The 17,231-nt window shown below is 43.9% G+C and overlaps 1 protein-coding gene across 1 annotated transcript in view; it reads right to left on the bottom strand.

The window, feature by feature from the left end:
- The window catches only part of LOC308403419 (NACHT, LRR and PYD domains-containing protein 12-like), a 420,441-nt gene extending 403,534 nt beyond the window's left edge, over positions 1 to 16,907 (bottom strand). Inside the window, exons 1-5 of the mRNA XM_080892815.1 lie at positions 16,377 to 16,907; positions 14,448 to 16,239; positions 12,764 to 12,937; positions 10,825 to 11,022; positions 8,363 to 8,536 (exon numbers count right to left, since the gene is read on the bottom strand). Coding sequence (XP_080748941.1) covers positions 8,363 to 8,536; positions 10,825 to 11,022; positions 12,764 to 12,937; positions 14,448 to 16,239; positions 16,377 to 16,629 — 2,591 coding nt within the window. The 5' untranslated portion in view covers positions 16,630 to 16,907. The remainder of the gene's footprint in view (positions 1 to 8,362; positions 8,537 to 10,824; positions 11,023 to 12,763; positions 12,938 to 14,447; positions 16,240 to 16,376) is intronic.
- Between the last annotated feature and the right edge of the window lie 324 nt (positions 16,908 to 17,231).

Raw genomic sequence — 17,231 nt, 5'->3', positions numbered from 1 at the left:
CCAGCAAGATGACGTCATCATTTTAAAAGGAAAACAATTCTTTGTTCTTTTGTTCTGGATTGACTCGCTGCAATCCTTTTAGACTCAGGACTTCTCATGTGATCAGTGTCCCATATAAGTGAATTTCTCTCAAGCCAATTACAATCATGGAGAAGCACACTTTGCAACTGTTTTTGTAAGAATATTTCATAGCGCTTTAAGTTTCAATCTTTCAGGCCTGGTTTAAAGAGCTGATTGTTAAATCATGAACTCACAAAATATCAAAATATCACCACCGGTGGATCACACCTCTCAGATTTTTTTATCTCAGTGCACTGTAACAAAAACGAAAACAGACATAACCAACAAAACACTAACAACAATAACACAAACTAGGGCCCGTTGCAGACATGTCCAAGCATAAAACTATCCTCTCTCGCTTACGAGAAAGAACACAAGCCAAAGCTCACTGATAAAATCAAGCTAGCGCTAAGCAAAACCAAACAATCAACCAGAAGTTCACAGGAACATTTTGCTTCCTGCCGGGACAATATCGTGTGGGAATGAGAACCTTTTGTTCCTCCTTGAATTAAATCTCAATCACAGAAAATGCCGTACTCCAACCTAAACTTACACTATTAATTCATCATTTTTCACTCTGTGGCACTGTTCCTCACCAGGGCTGTGTGGAGCACAGCAAAGAATTCAGTCAAGGCCTTGAGCCATAAACAGACATCACGCACAGACATGGTTTTCATAACCAAACCGTTTAAGACCTTATTCCTAAAATCTACATAAATGCCCTCTGAGTGACATATAACACATTCTAAGTAATCAATGGTAATCAATGGCTCCTCATAAAATTATGCATTGGGATGTTTGTGTGCAGCATTTTGCATATCGGCATAAGCAAAGCATTCTTCATTGCATCAGCGTGTATGTGTGTGTGGGTGCATCACTCTTCATTGCACAAGCGTGTGCATGTGTATGTGTGTGTGCGTCATTTCCCACTCAATCAACGAGTGCACATGTATTCATGTGTGTATTTCACTTCATTCTGAATCTGTGTGTGTGTAGACGTGTGTGTGTGTGTGTGTGTGTGTGTGTGGGTGTTTATGTTCATCACTTTCCTGTTCTGGGCCCTGTTTCAGGAAGCCGGTTTAGTGGAAAAACTGAGTAAGTATACCCTGAGTTAACGAAAACTCTGGTTTTTCGGTTTCACAAAGCGAGTTCAGCTGAAGCCTCAGTGAGTCACTATGACGACACACTCCGTGAAGCTAACCTGCCCCCTAGCAGGTTTACTACAACTAACCCTGACTGTCTCCGCCCCTTTGTCGGAAACCTGACAGTAGGAAGTGTCAGACATGGCGTGCTCCTTCCTTGAAGAGCCAGTAGATCGTGAAGCCCAAATTCTCCGCAGAGCTCACCGCCGGGAGAGAGTGATCAGAGCGCGTTTGGACATTTTATCATTTCCTGATGATTTTCTGTGCGAACGTTACCGTTTTTCAGCACAATCTATAATTTATTTGAATAACATCCTCAGGCCATATATTACGCATGTGACACATCGCGGACATCCTCCCAGTTCATTACATATTATTTGTATTGCACTTCGGTTTTTTGCAAACGGGAGCTTTCTGTATAATATTGTTGACGCTGAGCACGTTTCCAAGGCTACCGTCTGTCGGGCAGTCAGGAATGTTACAGTTGCACTGAAACGTCTCCTGTACTCGTTTGTGTTCCCCGGTCACAGACCCACAAGATTTATCAAAGAGGGATTCCACAAAATTGCAGGTATCAGGATGACCAAAACTTAATTCATGATGTGGTGATACTTGGACTACTACTTAAATTTTACATTTATTCTCACGGTTCCCAGGCGTGATTGGCTGTATAGATGGCACTCACATTCCAATCATTGCTCCTTCAGTAAATGAAGGAGACTATGTGAACAGGAAGTCGTTCCACAGCATTAATGTACAGGTACATAGTTCCCTGTAGCATTTCAAACTAACATATTATTTCATTATAGTAATGGATGCTAATTTGTGTTCTCTGCACTGTGAAGATCATATGTGATGCTGCCAACATTATCACAAATGTGGAAGCCAAGTGGCCAGGCTCTGTTCATGACTCACAAATATTCCGTGAATGTACACTGAGCACAAAATTTGGACATGGTGAGTTGAGAATACTTTAAAATATATAAAGACCAATTGCTTCAGGGACATTTGAACTGAAGTGTATCCTTCTGTCTTAGGAGAGTTCACTGGCTACTTGCTTGGTGATAGGGGGGGTATCCATGTTTACCCTATTTGCTTACCCCTTACCCTGACCCTGAACCGGGCCCACAGCAGCGATATAATCTGGCTAATTGCAGGATAAGAGCCAGAATTGAAATGACTATCGGAATGCTTTGTTAGCAAAGCATTCTTCATTGCATCAGCATGTATGTGTGTGTGCGTCATTTCTCACTCAATCAACGAGTGCACATGTATTCATGTGTGTATTTCACTTCATTCTGAATCTGTGTGTTTGTAGACGTGTGTGTGTGTGTGTGTGTGTGTGTTCATCACTTTCCTGTTCTGGTGTTCTGGGTAAACCACTGCCTGAAGCATGCCCTGGGGTCCTGCCCTCCTCCTTTTCAGTTTGTTTGCGACCATTGCTGCTGCTGCTGCTCAAAGTTCAGTCCGTCCTGGTTCTGACCCCAATTGGGGGAGTCCTTTCTCCAGTGTCCATGCTCACCGCAGGTGAAACCTGCATCTTCTCCTGTGTTTTTTGTCCATTCTGAGGTGCCTTCTGTCCTCAGTTACTCCTCCTGTCTCGGTCACGCCCTTTTTGCTGCCCGATCCTCCGTGTTGGTCCATCACTGTCTTGCACAGTGTAAATGCAGCATTATCAAGGTCAGCATTCTTTTGCTCGGCCTTACTTTTCCTTCGGGCTTGGCGGGCGTCTCGTCACAGCTCTGTCAGCTGACGCAGTCTGAGAATTTTCCCCCGTGTAGTGAAACGGGCCTTAGGTTTAGTGCTCTCCGTCTCTGCTGCATGAGATCACATTCCTGCAGCACCGTTGACTTTTTCAGGTTGTTGTTGTGGGTCCAGCTGTTGCAGCATTTGGTCAGTGTCACGTATAGGGGAGAGCAGGAGTCCAGTCCGCCTCGGCTTTCAGGGCCGGCAAAGCAGCCTGTAATTAAACATAAAGAGAAAAAACAAAAACAAAACAAAAGCAAACGAACAGGAAAATGATGTTGTGTTGGCTGTATTACAACGAGACGGGAGAAACACCGGGACCAGGCCCTGTGTCAGCCTTCTCTCCCCCTTTTTTTGTTTTTTCTCTCCCGATATAATCAACTCCTAACCCACCAAGTTGACAGGACAACATGCACCTGTTAAAATTCTTAAGGTCATGTTTAAAAGCCCAAAAAGAAATTTTTCTTTCATTCAGTAATCACTTGTATCAATCAATCAGCAGAAAACATGTCACAATTTGAATCTTTTAACCCCTAAATTTGTCATGTCATCACTGGTTGGTCAGACCAGTGTCTTTTTCTTTGAAGTTAAATTGTTGTCCTGCAACCCAGAGAGTTTCTTTGTCAGTAATGTATTTATCCTTTAACAACAGGTGTATGTTAAGTTTCGCTGCTTTAGCCTTGCTGGAAAATCTTCACGTGTTCATGAGTGTAAGCTGTTTCTTCATTGCATGTGTGTGCATTTGTAGGCAGGCAGGTTAATTTTATCTTTTCTCAAACTAGGCGTTACCTTAAAAGGAGCCTTTCTTTCAGCTTTCTCTGCTTGTGTGTGTTTTTGTTTCACCTTTTTGTTGTAATGCTCCGGACGCCTTCCCAACCTCCACAAGTCCGTTGGCCCCAATTTTATGTGTTAAAACTTCTCTTAATTTCTCCTCTAATTCTCTCCTCGCTGCTGTCTGTTTCACAGCTGCTGATTCTTGCTGGGTGTGGCTCCCATTACTTATAATTTTGCTTCGGCCGCTGTGCTTGTGGGGGCAGTTGGTCCAGGTCCGCAGCTTCCTGTATTAACACACTAAGAGATTTGTTTAATTTCATTTTCATCACTGTTAAACAGATAAGCAGGCAACACGCCTACCTTTTACAGCGCAGACTGCACGCCAGTCTCTCAACACATTCCTCTCTGTACTCCTCCATAATTCTCCACTACACACCTCTTACTATCTCTCTTTTTATTTTTATTTTTTTATTACACCACAGAGTAATACACCCAATTATGCCCGTCTATCTCTATGTGGCTCCAAATTCCCTCTTTATTTAATTTCACACTCGTCAGGGGACAGGCACACAACAATTTTAACCACTGAAACGAGGAATTTAACCTTTTTATTTCTTTACTAATCTAGACTCAACCTTTGTTGGCAAAATGTGTCTTGTTCTAGTCCGGAATAAATGTGAACCCGTGGTTACACGGCCGTTCCAGTGTTATTTCCGTAGCTAATGCGGGAGTCCTAAGTTCCCAAGTCGCCACCTCGGCACTTAATCTGCCTGTACGTCTACAGACAGGAGGGTTGCCAAACCATGAACAAAATTAGTTTCCACAGGTACACTAGGCGTCAACCTTTGATCTTAAAGCATTTTCTTCGCACTAATGTCCTCCTATTCAAACACATCAACCGTCACTGTGTTTCACGCTTCACACTCACAGAAAGCACACTCAGAGCGTGCCTCACTCACACTCAAAACAGTACCCAGAGCGCGCTTTACACACAAAACAGCACCCAGAGCGCGCTTCGCAGCTTCGCACACACTCACCCACAGTGAGACACACAGAGAGCGCTTTTCATCAGCAGAAATTTGCACAGAAACCTCTGAGCTCAACTGTTAGAACCCTTTAAAGCACCACTGCACCATAGACCAAAATACCCCTTTCTCTGCACTTATGACCGCCACCACGGGGCAAAATCGCATCATAAAAGTGACACTCGTCCCCGAGGCTCAAAACCGACACCATAAACCAGGTTCTGCTTTACCTTTATTTCATGGCAAGTAAAATTTTACTTATTATTTATGACCGCAGCCCTCGAGGCAAAAACCGACACCACAAATCACCGTCAAACCTCTATTCAATGTACTGAAATCAGCACCAATCGCTGCTGTACTCACGGCTGCACCACCGGAACACGACCGTATCATAAACCAAAACCTACGGACGTGTTTTGCTTTTACACGTTGCCAGCGTTCAACCGCACCGTAAGCCAGCAGCTGCTTTTCCTTAATTCTATACTAATTTCATGGCCACATCAACGAAGACTCAAACCGACATCATAACAAACTTCAAAACCTCTACTCAATGTACTGGACTTATGGCCGCGTCTCCAAGAGATTCTAATGTATTATTGCTACAGAAGCCAGTCTTCGACAAAATTAAATGTGGAAGGTAAAGTGGGCTGCAACTAGTCCAATGTAGTATGTTATTAGTTTCTCGGTAGAAGCAGTTTATTTAACACACTGGAATTCAGCCTCAACTTATGTTGTTCGTATCTTGTGCCAAAAACCAGACACCGACAAATTTTATGTGAAAATACGTGTAACTCATTGAACAGATTAATTTGGAAAGCCCAATATGCACATTTGGTATTTATAATACAACAGGCTGTGCTTACCTTTTTATTTTTGGACCGGTCCTCTGTTCACCTCGCCTCACGATCTCACCAGAGGCCAAATCTGCACCTCCTCAGCACACCAAAGATCCGGGTCACACGGCACCAAGTTGTTGAAATCTCCCAATTCTTTGAATCTTTGGGCTGAAGGAAGGACAATACTCGGTGTATAAATGCTCAATCAACAATCATTTATTTCCATACAATTCAACACAAAGAGCATTTAGAACCATCATGATGGGGAGACATGCCTGAAGAGGGTCACAGCAAGTCTCAAAATGGTGACGGTTTACACAGCTTCTTATACCCTCTAGCGGCCCCCACCTAGTCGTAAAAGCCCAAACATCACATTCTTTCTCTGTTACATCGCCTAAGTTATGACCTCGGCTCCCTGTCTTCCTACAAAGGTGGGGGTATGGAATGTAGTTTAGCTCTTCTGCCCTAGATGCAGAGTCTCCTGAACAATCTTATTTTTATGATTCAACAATAAAGCATGTCAAGAAAACAGTGTAACACATTCACAGCAGATCAAGGATACAGAGTGATGCACACTTATCTAATAAACTAATATGTGAATATGTTCTGTTAACTCAAAAGTATCATGAGAACTAAACTACATACACAGCACACCATCTAAACTAAAGGATAATATATGACCTACAGCAGTTAGCTTAATTCAACTACTTTGATTACATATATAAGGTAACATATGATAACAGAATAATCTGATAACATCTCATCGTGACAACTAAAGTTTACCTTGCCTGGATGGGCAGCTCTCTGGGTGCTCAACACCCCCAAAGCTCTGACCCTAGAATCGCCCCTGATAGCCACCATCAAACAACTGAGTTTTTTTTACACATCGACCAGCATCCGGCCAATCCACCACCTTCCATCGTTTATACCGTTAAAAAAACAATAATAATCATAAAAAAACATCATCGGCCCATAAAAATGAAAAAACATCATCAGTATGCCCGATGGCCAGTCCAGCTATGGTCGTGCCATCAGTTAACCCTTCACGTGCCAGCTGTGACACGCGTGCCCAGGGTTGCCGACCCCTGCTCTAAAGCATCTGATTTGGATTCCTGAGATCAAATATATTTTCCTTTGGCTTTGTTTTCTTCCCATTTGTGGCTTTAATGTAGTGTTACATCCTGTTTGTTTGCTTCCATCTGTATACATGTCCAGATTCACTGTTATGTTTCTATTCTTACATTGCTGTGTAATCACTGTTCCCTCTGCTGACTGATGTGACCTTTTGTATCTCACACTGATACTTGTCATATTTGTATCTGCGCCTAAAAGATAAAAAGTTTTCCATGCTAAAACACAGCTCCACCTCCTGCAGTTCTCACTCTGAACCACTAGATGCCTCTGTTATCTAAATGAAGACGTGCAGCACAGCAACCACAGCAGCGCTCAGATCACACGTGTCCTGTTATTATGTATAAAAGCATGAAACAGGTGAGACAGGTGGGATCAATATTAATGTTGTGGAAATATATGAAAAAGCAACAGAAGAGTGAAAACATTTCGTGTTTCTAGAAAGATCTTTCAGCTCACAGCTGCTCACAGACTGTATTTACAAGTGACAAACTGCAACTCTACAGTACATCTACAGTATATATCAAATATATTCTGTATTCAAATCTATTGAGTGATGTTTGAAAGTCTTTCCAGGTGAGTTTGATCCAGGAGGGTCTGAAGCCAGAGTCAGACAGAGACTGTGCAGAGACTGTAGAAGGACAGAGCAGCAGCAGAGCAGTCCAGATACACTGATGATCCTCTGTCAGATCCAGAGGGACACACAGGGATGATGCTGGACTCTACATTGTGTCTGACAGTGGAGCTGTTCTCAGAGCAGTTCACTCTGCAGCACTGACAGTCATCTGCACTTCTTCTCATTCCTCTGTCAGTCACTGCTGGATGAAGCTCTCCTCTCCACCTCCCAGTAACATGGCCCAGTCAGAGCGTCTCTACACACAAGCTGCTGCTGCTTCAACCTCTCTGGATCATCAGGACACAGCTCCTCCTCTCTCAGCACACACACCGTCCTGTTTACCATCATCGCCTCCACCTGCAGAGAGAAGAAGGAAGAGCAGAGGAGATAAACGAGTGTTTCCAGAGACTCTTCATCAGCTGTCAGTCAGTGATGCAGCATATCCAGTATAAAGAGCAGCAGGGACTTCAGTGCTGGGACTGTACTAGGACTCATTGTTGCTTCACTTTTTCTAATCTTTGGATTTTTATTGAAGTTGATAAAAATGTTTTTCCCTCCTAGTTTGAGTTTGGACTTTCATTCATTAGAAGAACCTTGGTGTGTCCACTCTGAGCTCTGTAGGAACCCCAACAACAAGCCCAACAATCCAGATGGACGGTTCCAGCTGTTAACTGGAGGAATTCCATCCAAACATCTGCTCTCACTAAATTCTTCCTCACCTACAGACTGTGTTCTTCACTGCTTTAAACTTGGAAATGAATGCAGTCATTGGTCTGCGTGCTGCTTTGTTCAGAGAGCTGATTGGCTGTTGACAGCGTTTGATCAGAGCGTGTCAGCCGTTACTATGGTGACCATAAAGGTCAGAAACAGGAAGTGTTTGTGTCCAATCCTGAAGCCTGTCACCATTCTCCTCTCACAGCTTCACTGAGAAGCTGCAGCTTTACAGGAAACACTGGATCTTTGTTTCATACTGACTGTGTTTAGTACAATACTGCTGACAGCACCACCCACTCACTCCATCACTCTACTGACCTCAGAGTCTCCAGTCTGTAGTCTGGACTCTGCTGAAGATCAGACAGCTGCTTCACATCTGGATCCTTCAGGTTGTTTCCGTACAGGTCCAGCTCTCTCAGATGGGAGGGGTTGGACTTCAGTGCTGCTGCCAGATAATCACAGCTGATCTCTGACAAACCACAGTCCCTCAATCTGTATAAAGAATGAAAGATGTAAGTTTATTAGACAAAGTGTGAGCTTGAAATCATTCAGTGTTTCATCATCTGTTCAGAGCTGAAGAAGGTTCAGAATGTAGAAGTTTAGAAAATGGAAACTCCAAACAGCTGAAGCCAACAGGAAGCAGCTTCAAACAGGAAACTGTTGAATCATTTCTTCCAGTTGGTCCAACAAGACAGACTAAGTGTTGGACATGTGTTGTGGCTCCATTAGGGGAGCTTCTAAATGTGATGTGATGGCCCCTCTGGGTCTGTCAGGTCACAGGACTGAAGAGAGCTCAAACTGGGCACACAGTTGTTCCAGGCTGGACCAAAGACTCTATACTGGGACTGAGGGACTGCTTTGACTGCACCCACTGGGACTTTTTAAAGGCTCATGTTCTCACTTAGATCATCGATTTCTACTTACATTTCTTTCTGGGAAAATTGGGGATTACTTTGGAAACAGGAAGTATTTTCCCCAATAAGCAGCCCTGGATTAGTGAATCACTCCAACATGTTCTCAGGCAGAAGAAGCTGTCTTGTTATGAGGGAGAGAAGAAAAAGATTGAAGCACAGAAACTTGTTGAAAGAGAGATAAAGCAGCTAAAATCAGGTGTAAAAGTAAAGCAGAGGATGAGCTGAATAAAGGACACTCAAGGCTGGCTTGGAAAGGAATGAAGTCCATGGTGGGGATGCAGAACAAGGAGCAAAGATGAATGTGATGCTGAATCAGCAGAAGACTTGGACTCATTTGATTCCAGCTATGATATCATTGATTTCAATGAAGAGCTTTGTGATTGTAGCAAAGGGCTGGTAGCTCTGAGAGTCCCACTGATGAGGTGTTTGTGTGGAAATCTCTTAGTGGGACCAAAGAGAGAAAAAGCCCTGGTCCTGATGCTGTGGGAGGGAAATGATTGAAGTGTGCTGTGAGGAACTGACTGGGAGATTTTCACACATTTTCCAGTCCTCCTTGGAACAACAGGAAGTTCCCAGCATATGGAAACAAAGGTTACGTGTCCTATGGCACTCAGTGATGATGGTGCTGTGGCCCCACCACCTCCACCTCTTTGTAAAGGAACTAACTGTAATCTGAAGCTTCAAATGGGACTAAGACTTCCTCCACTAGGTGGCAGTGTCTGATTAGAAAGTGTTAGTGGAGCTGGCCTGGAGTCAGAAACAGGAAGATGCAGGATTTGGGCTGAAATGGGGAAAAGTGGTTCGCACTAGTGCCTTAAAGCAAGAAGGTTGTAGGTTGAAGCTTGTTGGCCTTTCTGTGGAGGTTGGATGTTCTCCCACAGTCCAATGAAATGCTGCTTAGGTTCATTGGTGCTTCTAAATTGGCTGTAGGTGTGGATGTGAGAGAATGCTTCTCTGTCTCTCTCTGTTGGCCCTGTGATGGACTGCTCACCTGTGCAGGTGGACCACGCCTCTTGCCCTATGACAGCTAGGGCACAGGCTGCAGCCCTGTGAGCCTAAGCTGAATAAACAGTTAGCAAAAATGATCCATAGATGGTCTGAAATCCCCCAGTTAGCAGTTTGGTAGATAGCTATGACATGCTAATCCCATCCAGCAGCTGTATTCTACCTGTAAGCTGATCCCTGCTGAGCCAAAGCACTTTTTCATATACAAATTACAACCTTTAATAGAAACCTATTGGTCAGCATCTTATTAGCCTGCTGTTAGCTTCATTCCACAGAAAACTGAGAGAAACTAACAGAGTTGATAAAGAATAAAGAGAAATGTGCTGATTTAAAGCCTTTGAAGTGCTTCAGATGATCTCTGTCCACTTCTGTCCACTCATTCATTCATGTAAGCTTTCTAATGCAGCTTTGATCTTCACAGTCTGCTTCATGAAACTCATTCTAACCCTGAATGTCAGAGTGTTCCTCCTTCTCTTTCCCATCATTCATGCTGGCAGTGGAGGAGATTTGGATGTTGGACTGTGTTTTGGATGATGTGTGTATGTTTGTGTTGGACTGCTGTCTGTAAAGCAAACGCACATTTTGCTTTGGATTTCAGTGTCAGACTTTAAGGTGGAATGAAGAGTTTGAGAGTTTCACAGTGAATTATCCAGTGGAGGATTTTTCTTCTTCTTTGAAAGTTTGAAATGTGAACATTGTTCTGCTGCAGTCAATGGACTAAACCAGAGAAGAAGAAAACAGACTTTACCATGAAGATCCTCAGTGTGGATCAGTATAATATCAGCCTGATGTCTGCAGTTTAGTGTCAGCACAACTTTCACATCATATTCATCTCAGCACAACTAAAACATGCTGACTGACCTCAGAGTTTCAAGTCCACATCCTGGACTCTCCAGGAAACCACACAGATGCTTCACTCCTGAATCCTGCAGCTTTTTCTTGTTAGTCAACCACCAGGACTCAGTACTCAGGTCCAGCTCTCTCAGATGGGAGGGGTTGGACTTCAGTGCTGCTGCCAGATAATCACAGCTGATCTCTGACAAATCACAGTCCATCAATCTGCATAAAGAATGAAAGATGTAAGTTTATTAGACAAAGTGTGAGCTTGAAATCATTCAGTGTTTCATCATCTGTTCAGAGCTGAAGAAGGTTCAGAATGTAGAAGTTTAGAAAATGGAAACTCCAAACAGCTGAAGCCAACAGGAAGCAGCTTCAAACAAACACAACAAGAGAAAAAACTCTGAATGTTTCACATTAAAGTCGTACATTTATCATAAAAACAGGACAAAGACTTGAAAAAGTCGTGTTTTTCCTTCCAGGAACCACAAGGCTTCACTTTTAAAGGTGAAGTGTGAAAGAAATGGACATATTTGAAGTCCAACACCTTTTTCCAGTCACATTATTAAAGCACACAAACTACAAGCTCATTTTCATTGCAACAAGTCATCTTCTGACCTGGACTAACAACACTGGTCTCTATGTGCAGCTGGCTGTGAGACCAGTGCTCAGGGAGCGTCTACAAAGTGCAACACTGAAAGAACATCACACACTCATTTGCTTCCATCATCCAACCTGAAGAGGAAACAGAGACGCCTCCCCTTCAAAGTAAAAGCTGCTCCTTTTGGACACAGTATCAAAGAAAGTCTACAGTATAACATAGAAAAGACAGAACAAAGTTTTGGTTGTTTTGAAATTGTGCAGAAATGAAACTACACTAAGCTCAATTATGTGACAGACATTTCATCCCATGTTAGTTTGGCCTCATCCTGGGCCGGATTATCCAGCACACACTCTGACCACAGGCCCAGGGGCCACGCACAGCTGGGCTCCATCCAAGAGACATGAAACAAACCAACACAATAATAAAAAGCACCATGTGATCTTCTTACATCTTCAAGACAAACATAGTAAAAACATGAGCATATTTGTTTCCTGATAAAATGATGTAACAGGTAGAACAGAGTAAAGTGGTGGTGTTACAGCCTTTCTCCCCTCTGCTGCCGAGGCTGTTAGTCTCTCCCAAACTCAGCTACAGGACTTCCAAATGAATGAAAGCAGCAGAAGTGGCTTTACAAATGAAAGAGGAAGAGGAGAAGAAGAGAGGGAGGCCACCCTGACCATCACTCCAGCTGAAAACATCACACTTCCATTAAAGTTGGTGAGGAAATGTTGAGCAGGATGAGCTGCTGGCTAATCTGGAGGCTGTAGCAGCAGCTCACAGTCACAGTGGATTTCCACTCATGAAAAAGCTCTGGCTGCTTCATTTCTCATCTCATATCAGAGACTTTAATGCTTCACTGAAGCTGTACTGTGATGCTTCCATATCCCAGTGAGGCCTCCATAATGATTTCAGCTGTTCTGTACACACACTGTGTGCCCTGTATGGCTCAAAGTCTCTGCAGCCTGTTTTTATCTGCTATCATCAGATCTTCATCATCCTCATTCACATCCCTCACACACTCTACAGCCTCATCAGCACTGACTTCATCTTCACTGACTGATGGAGCACAACATGAACCTGTGGAGGCTGAAACACTGTCCTGTCAAACATCTCCCCGTCACCACTCCACTTCTGTCAGCCTTTAAATGAACCCTGCTCAAGTCTGTCACTTCTGTTTGGAGCCAAAAGGAAAAACTGTTGTTCAGTCGTTTGGAAAGACAACATTTCTGAAAGCACTCAAACTTCTTCACATTTGTCTTCAGACACATCCTGAACATTTAGGAACTAAAGAAAGTTTCAAACATCAATCAAAGACCTGAAATATATAAAAACTACAACAGCTGCAGTCAGTGAACTCACCTCAGAGTCTCCAGTCGACAGTTTGGACTCTCCAGTCCAGCACACAGAAGCTTCACACCTGAATCCTGCAGCTTGCTCCAACTCATATCCAGCTCTGTCAGATGGGAGGGGTTGGACTTCAGAGCTGAGGCCACAACTTCACAGTGAGACTCTGAGAGTCCACACCGAGTCAGTCTGTGATGATAGAAAATATAAAATGTGTTATTATAAAAGCAGAAAATCTGCATTATAAACACAGACTGAATGTATATGAAGACAAAACAGAGTGAGGTCATAATCTGATGAATCTGCTCTTCACATCTGTGCTTCAGCTCCTCTTACTGTGTTTGACATGACACAACGATTGAGTCTCTCTCAGACCTGCAGACTTTTAATGAGAATCTTTGTTTGGCTTTAATCTGCAGATGAAGGAGGAAGATGGTGTCACATTTAGGCTTCCATAATGTCCACAGTCTGTCACTGAGATCTGATCCAGAGTCAGAGTGAAGACACACATTTGGACTGTTTCCTGTTTTGACTCCAGAACATTTTGAATGAGTTCAGCTCAGTGAAGAGTTCCAGCTGGAAAGATGATCTCTGTTTGCTACCTGCTGTCAGGTACGACTGTTCACGTCCACACGCAGGAAAAACCTGCTGACTGTTACCAAACGGAGCAGAAATCTCATCACTGGACAATAATGATGAATGAACTCAGAGCTGCTGATATCAGATCTGATTTCAGGGGAACTAAACACAGAAATGATTGGCTCATTTGAGCTTTCTGAGCCATTATCTGCTGGTGTGTCGCTAGTTGGCAGAAAATGATTTGTATTCCTGTTCAGGGCTTCAGTGTTTATGAGTCCAGATCCAGGTGACAGCAAGTCAAAATGATGTTACCTGTCTGTGTCCAGCAGCAGCCTGTATTCACTTTGAATATTGTTATAACCTGACATGGATCAGTTTGTCTTTGATTGGTTTGTAAATGTCACTGTTTCCATTGGACCTGAGTGACGTACAAAGACAGAGAGGGAGAGAAAGGAGAGAGAGGATGGAGACAGCAAAGAGAGAGCAAACACAAACAGGTGAGAGTGGACAGGTGACCAAGGTCAGCAACCAATCAGAGAGCTTCTGTTTGAGCCACAGTCACTGATGATGACTGCACATAACCAAGCAGTGTGTTACTCTGATATCAAATATGGATCCTGCTCTTATAATAATGATCATCAGATGATATTATTGTGTTATTTTGTAGCTGAATACGATGTTTGTGTGATTATCAGTGAAAGAAGCAGTGAGGAGGATGGAGAGAGAGAGAGGACAGAGGGTGAAGTTAGAAACACTAAAAGGATTTTTCATGGATTTCATGGATGATTTGAGTGATTTCCAGCAGGACATTTAAACATGTCAGTGGACGTCCTAAAGAACATATTGACTGATATGAAACGTGTCATTGAACAGGATTAATATCAGTGGAAACATGGTGGAAACAGCTGTGACTGCATGGATGTGACACACTTCAAATCTGTTCTCCACTCTTGGATTTGGGATCCATGGAGCTGCTGCTGAGTCTGTACAATAAAGGAATGGTGTGGAAGGTTGCAGCGTACGGACACAAACACTTTGTGCTTACAATCTGATTTTATTTTCAAAATTAAACTACTAACCTACACTGATCAATGATGTTAGTGATCACATCTGGACTCACCCAGCCTTTCTGCAGTTCCTCACAGCTGGAATCAGTCTCTGTTGTCCCCGCTCTGATGTTTTGTACTTCTGCAGGTCCAACTCATCCAGAACCTCCTCTGACATCTGCAGCATGAAGGCCAGAGCTGAGCACTGAATCTCAGAGAGTTTATTCTCTGATCTGTTCTCTGACTTCAGGAACTCTTGGATCTCCTGAAATAATGAGAGGTGGTTCATCTCCATCAGACAGTGGAAGATGTTGATGCTTCTGTCAGGAGAGATTCCATAACTGTTCATCTCCTTCAGGTTGTTGATGACACTCTGGATGGTTGCTGGACTGATCTCTGTCTGACCCAGCAGACCTACTAAGAGTCTCTGGTTGGACTCCAGACAGAGGCCATGAAGGAAGCGCACAAACAGGTCCAGGTGGCCATTTTTACTCTGGAGGGATTTATACATGGCTCTGTTCAGGAAATCATCCACAGAGGACTCGTTGTATTTTTGTCCCAAGAAGTTCTTCAGCACCTTTGTCTTCCTGTTGGTGAAACAGTGGAACATGTAGACAGCAGCCAGAAACTCCTGAATGCTCAGATGAACAAAGCAGTAGACTGGTTTCTGGAAGATCACACACTCTCTTTTGAAGATCTCTGTACAAACTCCTGAGTACACCGAGGCCTCTGTCACATCCAGACCACACTGCTCCAGGTCTTCTTGGTAGAACATGATGTTTCCTTTCTCCAGATGTTCAAACGCCAGCCTCCCCAGCTTCAGAAGAACTTCCCTGTCAGCCTCCGTCAGCTCCTGTGGACTCGTCTCATGTCCCTCATGGTACTTGTTCTTCTTCCTCTTTGTCTGAACCAGCAGGAAGTGTGAGTACATGTCAGTCAGGGTCTTGGGCAGTTCTCCTCTCTGCTCTGTAGTCAACATGTGCTCCAGAACTGTAGCAGTGATCCAGCAGAAGACTGGGATACTACACATGATGTGGAGGCTCCTGGATGTCTTCATGTGGGAGATGATTCTGCTGGACAGCTCTTCATCACTGAATCTCCTCCTGAAGTACTCCTCCTTCTGGGCGTCAGTGAAGCCTCGTACTTCTGTTAGCCTGTCAACACATGTAGGAGGGATCTGATTGGCTGCTGCGGGTCGGGAAGTTATCCAGACGAGAGCCGAGGGAAGCAGATTCCCCTGGATGAGGTTTGTCAGCAGCTGGCTGACTGATGACTTCTGTGTGACATCAGACAGCAGCTTCCTGTTGGTGAAATCCAATGAAAGTCTGCTTTCATCCAGGCCGTCAAAGATGAACAGAAGCTGAGAGACAGCCAGCTTCTCTGCTGTGACCTTCTGTAATGTTGGATGGAAAACATGGAGCAGCTCCAGAAGACTGTACTGCTCATCTCTGATCAGGTTCAGCTCCCTGAATGAAAGCAGAACCACCACACTGACATGTTGGTTCTCCAAGCCCTCTGCCCAGTCCAGAGTGAACTTCTGCACTGAGAAGGTTTTTCCAACACCAGCCACGCCGTTGGTCAGAACCACTCTGATGGGTCTCTGTTGGTCAGGTAAGGCTTTAAAGATGTCCTGGCACCTGATTGGAGCATCATGGAGGGCGTCCATCTTGGAAGCTGTCTCCAGCTGCCTCACCTCATGTTGGGTATGAACCTCTTCACTCTGTCCCTCTGTGATGTAGAGCTCAGTGTAGATGGTGTTGAGGAGGGTTCTACTTCCTGTTTCATCACTTCCTTCAGTCACACGTTCACATCTCCTCTTCAGACTGATCTTATGTTCATCTAAAACCTCCTGCAGACCAACATCTGCTGAAAGAAAGAAAAACAATGAGACTAAAGAGAAAGAAAACTCTTCAATGTCTGAACAACACAAGAAGTCCAGTTTTCAGAAATGAGTCCATCAGCAGACAGATGTTCAGTCTTACTTTGTACACAGCTGCTCTGACTGGCTGTCTGCAGTCCAGCTCTGCTTCTGGATCTTTCTCCACACTGGGGACAGGAGGAGTCTCCTGGTGAAGCAGACTGGTCCCAGTATGAGGAGATGCACTGTCTGCAGAACCAGTGTCCACAGCTGGTAGAGACTGGATCCTTCAGGACGTCCTGACACAAAGCACAGCAGGACGGCTGCTCCTCCTCACAAACACCACTCCTCTTCCTCTTCCTCTCTCTGTGAACACATTTCTTCATCACTGAAAACATTTACTGTCAGTGAAAAACATCCAGATGTGACCAAACTGCAGTTTGGTCCTTTGATTTCATCAACACTAATGAGCTGCTCTTCCTGTCTGCCTGTCTCATTAAACACTGAGCGATGAATACAAACTCAACACTTCCTGCAGACTTCCTGACTTCACAATAAAAGCTTTCCATCAGAGAGACACAGTTATGACTTTCACTGTTTTACAGCTGCTGTGTGCAGATTATCTGGGTCAGTTCACTCTGAAGCAGCTTAGAAGTGTCCGTGTAGAGCCGTGGTCTGACACACAGAGAGTTCTGATTTTCTCTATTTAAACAAACATGATGAAGATGAGCAGGTTTCTCTTCTAGTATAAACTCTGTGTCTCTCTGGCTGGCTCATGATGGCTCATGATGATCAAAGTGCGTCCCTTATTAGCTCAATACGGGACGTGTGCTTTTGTTTCTAAATACGGGACGATTCCGTTTTTTAAGGGACGGTTGGCAACCCTAACAGTCATAGCCTGCTGCTAGCATGAATGCTAAACGTACTGCTGTGGATGATCAGCAGAAAAACATGTGGTCAGTTTGACTGTTTGCTGTATTTAAAGTGTTTTTCTCAGTTT

This window comes from Rhamphochromis sp. 'chilingali' (genome assembly GCF_963969265.1).
Source record: "Rhamphochromis sp. 'chilingali' genome assembly, chromosome: 1".
Classification (NCBI taxonomy): Eukaryota; Metazoa; Chordata; class Actinopteri; order Cichliformes; family Cichlidae; genus Rhamphochromis; species Rhamphochromis sp. 'chilingali'.
Note: the sequence above shows the minus strand (reverse complement) of the source record. Positions and strands in the feature narration are given on the sequence as shown.